General features: G+C 41.9%; 2 protein-coding genes across 4 annotated transcripts in view; both read left to right on the top strand.

The window, feature by feature from the left end:
• LOC117961326 (bromo adjacent homology domain-containing 1 protein) overlaps positions 1–5548 on the top strand; it is a 45581-nt gene extending 40033 nt beyond the window's left edge. For all 3 annotated transcript variants that reach the window (XR_004660385.1, XR_004660386.1, XR_004660384.1), the window contains exon 9: positions 5537–5548. The gene's annotated coding sequence lies outside the window, so the exon portion shown is untranslated. The remainder of the gene's footprint in view (positions 1–5536) is intronic.
• Positions 1236–10000, top strand: part of evlb (Enah/Vasp-like b) — a 52345-nt gene continuing 43580 nt past the window's right edge. Inside the window, exon 1 of the mRNA XM_034899930.1 lies at positions 1236–1671. Coding sequence (XP_034755821.1) covers positions 1667–1671 — 5 coding nt within the window. The 5' untranslated portion in view covers positions 1236–1666. The remainder of the gene's footprint in view (positions 1672–10000) is intronic.

A 10000-nucleotide genomic window follows, 5' to 3' on the forward strand; every position in this document is an offset into this window, starting at 1 on the left:
CCACACCTGGATTTAAAAAAATAAATGTATTAACCCTTTTGTTGTCTTCCCGTCAAAATTTAAAATCAACACTTTTGTTGACAGTTTTTTCCCCGATGTTTTTAACTTTTTATGTTTTTGTCCCTTTTTTCAACACTTTTGAAACTTTTTTTTCAAAGTTTGCCCCTTTTTTATGTTTTCAACACACGTAACACTAACGTATTAACTTTAGTTTCACAGTTATTTTGGACTTTATGGTCAATAAACCTCATTTATAGGAAATTATACATAATGTTTGAGTTAGAAAAGCAGAAATTAGGAATTATTGAGACTAAAATTAAAGGAATGGATGTTGATGATAATCACAGACTGGAATATGTCAACTTTTACTCAATACTATTTCAAAACCACTTCCATTTGTTTTCCAATGCTATAAAATTGAATAAGACGCCCCAAAATAATATCATTTATCTGCAATCCCAATCTTTCTAATAATTTTAGCAAATATGCACACATCTGCATCATTTCAAACACACACCACTGGTGTTTCATAATGACATTAGTCTTTGAGAAAGCCTCAGGTGAACTGATCCTCAGTGGAGATGGATCTGCCCCCCCCCCCCCCACCCCCATGAGAGGAAGCAGCTGCAGACACACACACACACACACACACACAGCTGCTAGCTGGTCATCCAGCTGCTGACAGGTGTGTGTGCCACACACACGCTGGCTGTTCTTTTCTACAGTAACGGCTACAGTATCGTGTGTATGAAGGCCAAATACTGCATAAATATGTACAGCAGCATGTAGTAATACTTTAAGTTAGCAGTAGGAGAGGGAGGGGAAGGGAAAATTGATGGGGGACATGGAAGACAAGTAGCTATGACAGATGATTCTAATTAGGTGTTTAGTTCAAATACCCCCCCCCCCCCCACACACACACACACACACTATAATACAATACAAACAGTACTACTTCTGCAGGGTCTTAAAGGCTTACAGTATTTGTGGTAATCATTGTATTTTATATCCAATCATCTCACTAAGCTTCATGTAAAGCTCTTCATTGTTTTGGAGATGAATGAAATCATTTCAGAACAGTATGAGTGTTTTTCAAACATTTTTATTTAAATTTGACAGAACTTATTCTCAAAGAAGACGGTGTGCCAGCTGCTTGCAGACCGAGGGCGCTGGCGTGCAGCAAAACCACCTCTCTCTCTCTCTCTCTCTCTCTCTCTCCCTCTCTCTCTCTCTCTCTCTCTCTCCCCAGCCTCCCAGTGGTTGAAGGGAGGAAAAGATGGCACCTCAGAAGCCGCTGTCAGCCCCTCCGCCCGGCTTCTCGTCCTGCGGACCGCGGCGTCCTTCCCTCTGAGATGGCCTCGGCCGGACCACCAGCCGCCTGACCACACACCGGATAACAGTTTTATTATTTCTTGTGTTTTTTTAAAAGCCAGACCTTTATAACTGTGGCCCTCCGTGCAGCATTTTCCACACCCTGTCGCCTTTTCCACCCTCAACATCTGCACACCCAGCCGGCTGCAGGCTGCTGGCACCATCGCTGTTTTCTTTTATTCCAGCACCCAGAGGTGCTGCTCCTGGATCCTTTTATTGGAACTCAACTCAAGGACAAAGCACCGAGCACACAGAAAACATTATTCATCTCACTTAAACGGACAGGAGAGGAAAGATGAGGTAAGCAGAAGCATGCGTTGCTGGTTTTCTGCGCAATAACGCGCAGACTGCTGTGATTCCACTGCGCATCTTTACGGGATGTTAAAGGCTAAGATAAGCCACAGCATCTTATTAACGGGGGTGCAGCTCGTTTCACTGGCGCAGTGTCACGCAGAGGCCTGTGATGTGCATGTGACCGCATGCACAAAAGGTGTATCACAGGACCACGCGCGTTTTTTGACAGGCAGGTCACCGGTGGGCCGACACAATGTGGAGCTCTCAGATCAGCACGCGCCCAGCTCTGATGAAACCAGCTAACATCTCTGTCTCCAGATCGCTCTGTGATGTGTCACGTGGAGGCTGTCTGCAGAGGGAAAAAAAGAGGTGTTGGCATGGAAACCAGACTACACGTGCAGAATTCTTATATAGGCGTTTAATCGCGACACATATCTCAATCACTGGATTTCCAAAGCTACCACATGTGTTTCATGTGAAGGAGCACACCTATGTGTGTACACCCACACAGATGGAACCCACATGCGCATGCACACCTTCCCAGCTGAGGGCCAATCAGCTGAGAGCATCCAGACACTTGTCTCAGGGATGCGAGCACTGGTTTTACTGGCTGGGTGTGTGAGGGGCCTATAAAGGGAAATGTTACTGGTAGGACCCAGCCGTACAACCAATCAGCTGCGAGCCTGTTGCTACACAGATGTGGGTGGGGCCCCAGCAGTTGGCACGGGTTCAACAGGAGAAACCCTGAGCTGACTCCAATGGCTGCTGGCTTTGAAATCTGTGAGGGAGTGTGTGTGTGAGTGTGTGTGTGTACCAGGGTCAGAGTGGGATTTAGCCGTCAGGGTGCCATAGGTCAGGTTAGTGTCTCTCTCTCTCTCTCTCTCTCTCTCTCTCTCTCTGTGCTGTTGCTATCTCTACTATTATTTCAGCTCTATGTTATAAATTGATGGTACCTTATATGGCTTGACATCAGAATCAGTATCAGAAAGACATTATTGATCCCTGAATGGAAATTCTGTGTTACAGTAGCAAAGGTATGTAAATATCAGTGTAGAAATATAAATAAAGAACTATAAGGAGTGTGGATATTTACATAGTTAAAGGAATTTGTATGATACAGTATTTACATGGTGAACAGTAATAATGAATAAATAGTAGCAGCAGAGTATTGCACACATTTTAAGCCAGTGTTATTGCACAAAACACATAATATTGTCCAGTTTCAAACTCACTAAGTGTGTGTGTGTGTCGGACACTTAGAGGACATTTGCCTTTGAGCAAGGCTTAAAATCCTCATGTACTGTAGCCTGCTATAGGATGAAGTAAATTAGACAAATGCCTTGAACACAGTTTGTAAAACCCAGGAACACACCTGAATACATACAGTACTTACTTTATAGTACATAGTGATTGCTCTGTAGATAGTATGCACTACTAATTCTTACAGTATAGTACTGTTTGTTACCCATGTACACAAGCTAAGAGAAAATGATCAAAGACTTCAATCAAACCCCGAGTATGAAGTAAGCTGTATAAACAGACAGCTAAATGATTTTTCAGAGATTGTATTTTTCTATCAGCTGTTTATCCTCCATTTCCTTTATGTATCGCATTAAGGGAAAATGGTTTAGTCTCTCAAATTAAATGTTTTAGTATGCAAGCACGCTGACTTTAATGTGTCACTTAAAAACACCTGCTTAGGACTACTGTGGGTGTGGACTTTTGACACATTTTCCTCCTGCATTGGAGCTTTATTTTACGGATTTAAACTAGCCGGACAAGCATTCAGCCCATAGACTAAATATTTTAGGTTTTGTCTGACAGCGCCATAGATGCTCCGCTGTGATTTAGAAGGAGTGATTCTGTGCTGTACAGAGGTGCTCTGTAGGTGGCAACATAGACTGGGACTCACCACAACAAGCCAGGACTTCACATGGCTGTGTGCGTGAGTGTGTGTGTGTGTGTCTCTGCTTGTCAGTGTGTGGTCCGGTTGGATCCGCCTCTGTCTGTCCACATGTTGATAGTGGGACAGTGTTTGTTTGGTAGAACCGTTGAGTTCTCTCTTTCTCTCTCTCTCTCTCTCTCTCTCTGTGTGTACGTGTGTGTGTGTGTGTGTGTGTGTGTGTCTTCGCTGTCCTACTATAGATTTTTTTTCCTCCTGTTTTGTTTTGTGCTGTGATCTAATGAACATTGATCTCCAAGCTGTGAGCTGCAGTTCAGTTCAGATATGCACTACTCCAGGTCAAAACAGCAGCAGCAGCACGGAGAACTGCAGGACCAGAGTTAGTCAGAAGTGTTTTAACCCTCCTGTCATCCCATTAAAAAATGTCTACATCTGAAATATGAGTTCCTTTTTAACCAACTTACCGCAAAAATGGATTGGATTCCTTACAACGCTCTTTGCAAATCCAACTGATCACTTTCATTCCTGACTTAACTCATCTGCAGGGTCCTCTGATCTTAACCATTAGTCTAATAATTCATAATTTCTGCTTTTTTAACTCAAATATTAGGTATAATTCTATATAAAGGAGGGTTATTGACCATGAACTCCAAAACTTACAGTAACACTAGTGGTAGTAAGGTGGTGTTAGTGAAAGCTAAAAAAAAAGCCTTAAAAAGGGACAATAATGTCAAGTGTTTGTCCCTTTTTGACCCGGGAGGACAACACAAGGGTTAAAAGTCACAGGTCTTTGGCAGGGTTTAGATTTAGAATCAGCCTTTGTTTTGATTCTACGGTATCAAATCTTATAAAGTCTCCTCTGGGTGTCTTCTAGAAAGAGAGACTCCGACCACTGTGATCTGAAAAGGAACAGCCATATTTCATATATCGGCTATTATAAACGTTGAACGTGGTCATAAAACCAAACCAACCACCATGCTTGAGCGGGCTTATCCTTTTACAATAACCCAGGGAGTCAAAACCTTGAACCCAACACAGCTGCAGGATCTGTTTCTCATTAGTCAAGATGAGACACATTAGTTACAATTATGTCCAGCTGTGGAGAGGTTCAAGGTGCTGTTGGCCTCTAGGGGGGGGGGGGGGGGGGGGGGGGGGGGGGGGGGGGGGGGGGGGGGGGGGGGGGGGGGGGGGGGGGGGAATCCTGGGACAGTAAGTCCGGGCTGGGTGGTTCTAGTCTGGGATTTGGTTGGAAGGAGTGATCCCTGGCTCGATGGAGCCTGAGTGTCTGATTCCTCTGATCTTTTCATTTTCCTTTTCCACCATCTCTCCATCTCTCCCACTTATTGATTAATAGACTGTAAAGGCAGCAGCCTCTGTTCTACTGTAGTCTACTGGTCTGACACTACACCAATAACTCAGAGATCTCAGTTAGCCCAAAGCCGTCGTACCAAAGTACAGAGCCCTGGAGTCTTGTTTTATTGGTCAATTTGAAGTCCTTTTTCAAGCTATATTTCTCAGTTTTGCATCAAATTGAGTTTTTGGGGGTTTTGTGAGACAAATCAAGCATGTGAAGCCCCACTGCTCATACTAAGTTAGAGACTTTTGTCCTGTTATAAGACTATACTGAATGAAGTAGATCTGGAGTTAGATGACTAGCTGATTTCTTATTTCCGTTTCCAACACAAGGCTCTTGAATGATCCTATGTCAGCAGCGGGAGCATTATCATTTCATTTAGTTATTATGGTGGTTCTCTAATGTTAATATTGTCTCATTTTATCTAAGCAAGTTGGTCTTTCATTTGTATTACCGCCTTTGTCATGAAATTGACTCAATGCACATTTGATATTTCATAAAGAAATCATTTGTAATCATTTCATCAACTGTGGGTTTATGCATATGACTGTACATGTGGTGTGCTTTAAATAACTGCACAGACGTAGATGCCACCTAGACTAAGACACACCAAGAAGAAGGCTTGTGTACTACATGTTAAGTGGCATGGTCCCATGTCGTCTAGTGGTTAGGATCCCTGGTTTTTATGAGAACTAGCTTTGGGGTGGCAGGATCTTAGCCCGCAGGGAGATGGGTTGGGAACCGGAGGGTCGTCGGTTCAAGTCCCTGTGTGGACCAAAGTACGTTGTGTGGATCGGTAGCTGGAGAGGGGCCTCTTCCCTACCTGGGCACTTTTAGGTGCCCATGAGCAAGGCACCATACCCCAACCTCTTAGGGTGCTGGTCCAGCCGGCACCCAACTCATTCTGGTATTTCTCCATTTCTGCATGTATGACCTGTGTATAGTGATTACTAAAAAAACGAGTTTAAATTGTAATTTCGCCACTGGGGATCAATAAACAGCATAAATTATTATTATATTTTGGAACTAAATGACGGCTTTGTACATTTGCTCGTGGCTGACCCAGCAGGCCTTGGCCATGCCGGCCTCCAACCCTTGCCACCAGCTCCGACTGAGTGTTTCATTATGCTCTAGAAGTATGGTGTGGGCTTTTATCGAGCCAGCACCATCCCTGTTGCCTGATGCATATTGACAGGAGAAGTTGGTGCTGTGTGTTTGACCTTTAAGAATACTAACATTAGTAGGAACTGTGTGCTGAATTAATGGCACACAACAGCTTACACACAGCAAAAACACTGGCAAGCTGGAATAAAACTGAAAATTGTATGTATTGTGATTTTTTTTGCGATATTTTGTAGAATTATTTTCCCAAGTAAATATATATATATATATATATATATATATATATATATATATATATATATATATATATATATATATATATATATATATATATATATATATATATATATATATATATATATATACAGTATATATATATTTTTATGCGGTACCACTGACAGTGACTACATCATATCGTTTTCAGTAAATCAGACAGAAAGCAGAAATTGCAAAAAATCCATGTTATGTTTTTCTTTACAAAGGATATTAATGTCTGACTGGCTGACTGACATGGGATGTGCATTCTTTTTAGATAAAAGGTTTTTAGAAATGTCTCATGATATATTGTCCCTAGAAGTGTTAATAATAATAATAATTCACCTTTTTATTTTTGTTGAAGAAGGAAAAAAAAATCGCAGTACTCAATACTATCGATCACAGTACTCTAGAATCGCTTGAAGGAAAATCAACTCATGTATTAGGAAAGAATCCAATTCAGACGTGTGAAAACAGACATGTGAAAGTGAGTGCATGGTTTCTTATAGCAGTGAAGGTGTGTTGGGGGTGGGGGGGCACGCACAGGCACCAGATGCACACAACATGGACCTATATTGTGTGCATCTGATGTTTACCCTGAAATAAATCCAAATGTCTTGGTCTATGGTATTGCCTGTACTACTCATAGTCTGCTTTTGCATTCTACTTCCTGGACTGCTCAGGTTCTGCAGGAAATTCCGCCGGATGCATGAATTTTCCGTTTCTGTGTTGGAATTTTAAATTCGGTGGATTTATTGTGGACTATTTTTGACTGCTCCTCAGATTTCTGCAGGGTATATTGAGACCTCTGTGTGGAGTAGCCAGACCCTCCTTGAGCGTGCTTTGGAAGAGGGTCTGGCAATGCGAGACTAAATAGTCATAAATAGTCAAAAACACTGGCAGGCAAATGCAAGTGCAGAAGGGGTGGTGGAATAAAACGGAAAATTGTATGATTTGTGATTTTTTTCCACAGCTGCTACAGGTGTGTTCTCTTGATTACACCTTTGAAATGTCAAACCCTAACTTTGTAACACGTTTATGATAATAAAAATAGGTTTAACGTCGGTGTTCAATGCAACTGCTTTCGACCCAGTAAAACCCCGTCTGGTGAATAGTTGCTGCTACGGTAAATATTGTCCTATGGATAATGGATCAAATGACTGTGGAAAGGGTCACTCTGGACAGTATGATACATGGCTAATACTCATGGACATAAAAGAACAACTTGCTAGATTGAGCCCAATGCATTATTAGATGGGTGGGTTAGATGTTTTGTTTTCAGGTTAGCAACCTCTGCAGCTCTATTTACTGGCTGAGTACAGCCATGTGTAGCTTGTAGCGTTAACTTTTGATGAAACTATGCCGTAGACTAGTTTATTCGCTCAAAACCAGTTGATTGAAACACACCTAATTCGCATTTCATTATAAAAGTTTGATTAACAGTTTGAAAGAAAACGCTGTGTCTCAGTGGGAAAGCGGTTGCCTGCCAATTTGAAGGTGGGTGGCTCAATCCCTGGCCCTGCAGTCCCATGTCGAAGTTTCCTTGGTCAAAACACTGAACCCCATTTACTTAAGTGTAAAAACAGGGTCAAAATTCCCACTTGTCACTCATGACTTGTGCTTGTAACTTCTGGATCACACAGGAAATATGTGTGTCCTGCTCAGACTTTGTGAAACCCGACTGTTCCACAAACTTGAATTACACAAAATAACTCTACAGTTCCAAACTTTTACAAGCTCAGAATATGGATGACCTTTTTTTGATCCCATGGCACACAGCTATGGTTGTGTTATGTGTAGCAGTGGGAGCCAGATACTGTAGTTCCCTATTTGAGTTAGTGGAGATGGAAAAAAGAGCAAAAAGAGAGTGATTATTGGACATCACAAATTTAAATGACTCTAAATGAATGCTAATCTGCTAAATCCTCTGGATGTGTCTACAGCGTGTTTCCACTGCACAATAGTGTCCAATCATCTGTTAATTGCAGGTGTGAATATATCAGTTTGAAATGTGGCTTGCATTATCTACAAGATAATTGTTAATTTAAAGAGCTGGTTGCTGTTTTGACAAATATTGACTATGTTTATTGATTATTGATCATTAGATTTTGCATGTGGGACACAGCTGAAATAGATAATGGTACGTCATTTTGATTGGGGGGGGGGGGGGGGATGAACAGCACTTGTTGGCAAGTTAGAATGAATCAAAAGTAAAAGACAACTGCTTATAGACTACAATGACAGATGCAAACATAGTCTCTTAAATATTATAACTATATACTTCTATTTTCTAGATTATGCTTCAGTGTAGATAATGAGGATATGTTTAATATGAGCAACAAAACTGAGCATATCTGCAAACCTTCCAGTGATAGAGATTTGTGTTCCAATATTTGCACATGGCATAAATAACATATTTGGTTATTCAAAGCAAGTTAAAAGCACTTGGTTAAGGCTATGGAAAGATTGCGGTCATGCTTGATACTAAAAAATCGACTTCTGTAGTGCTGTAGTATGTTCTCATAGGGTTGAGTCTTTTTATTCAACCAGCTGCAAAAAACTGAAAAAGAATATGAAAACTATTTTGTTAATGTAAGTAAGTAAGTAAACTTTGTTCATAACGCACCTTTCACAGACAAGAAGGGTCATAAAGTGCTTTACAGTAAAAACTAATAAAACAGCAACACATAACATACTAAGCCTTATTTCTAGTTAAAAGCTTGTCTAAATAGACGTGTCTTGGTGTTTTTTTTTTTAAAGTTTCCACAGAATCCAAAGCTCTCCAAGCTAAAGGGAGAGAGGTCCAGAGCCTTGAAGCCACCACAAAAAAGTCCCAATCAGCTCTGGTTTTAAAACGGGTTCTGGGGTCAGTTAGAAGGTCTCAGCCTGCAGACCTCATTGAGCGAGCAGGAGTGTTGGCGTGCAATAAGGGCGAGCTTGACCATGAAAGGCTCCATAAGTAGTGATTAAAATATCAAAATGCACTCTGAAACCTATTGGTAGCCAATGAAGATCCTCGAGCACCGGAGTAATGTGGGTCTTAGACAAAGTCTTTCTGCTGCGTTGTGTACAACTTGCAATTTGGACCAGAAACAAGACTGCTGTGACAAATCTGTGACAACGGATGAGCGCTGACAGTTCAGCAGCTGTTGTTTAGCTTCTCCGCTTGCACGAAACCATTTAATGGATGTGTATACATTTATATTCTGGAGGAGCTGTAGTTTACAGATGGCTCCACGATGCCCGTGCACAAAGCTGAAGCCACGTCACATCTGGGACAACAGATTTGTCATGATGAAGTCGGACAAACACAACACAAAATGGAGAAGGACGTTGCACACTATGATACATCCATCCAGTGTCTGGTGTTCGGCCCTGTGTCCTCTCTCTGTTGGGAATCTGTTTAATAACACAGTGCATTCTGGGTGACAGCAGTGTGGTTTGTGAGTCATAATTATGCACACTGAGGCGTCACGAGGCAGAGAGCTGAGGCTGATCCAAACAGACGTGTGTGTGTGTGTGTGTGTGTGTAAGAGAGAGAGAGGTAATCAAATCTTTGTGAATGAAAGGGAAATCACTCCCTCCTCTTTCCCCCCCTGCTCCGTCCCTTCCCCCTCTGTATCTACCGTGCCAACTCCCATTGCCGCGTGGTGTAATTAAAATGATCGGCTCATGCGAGTCAGACAGCGTGCGTGTGTGTG

Source organism: Etheostoma cragini, chromosome 18, assembly GCF_013103735.1.
Source record: "Etheostoma cragini isolate CJK2018 chromosome 18, CSU_Ecrag_1.0, whole genome shotgun sequence".
In the NCBI taxonomy this organism is placed as follows: domain Eukaryota; kingdom Metazoa; phylum Chordata; class Actinopteri; order Perciformes; family Percidae; genus Etheostoma; species Etheostoma cragini.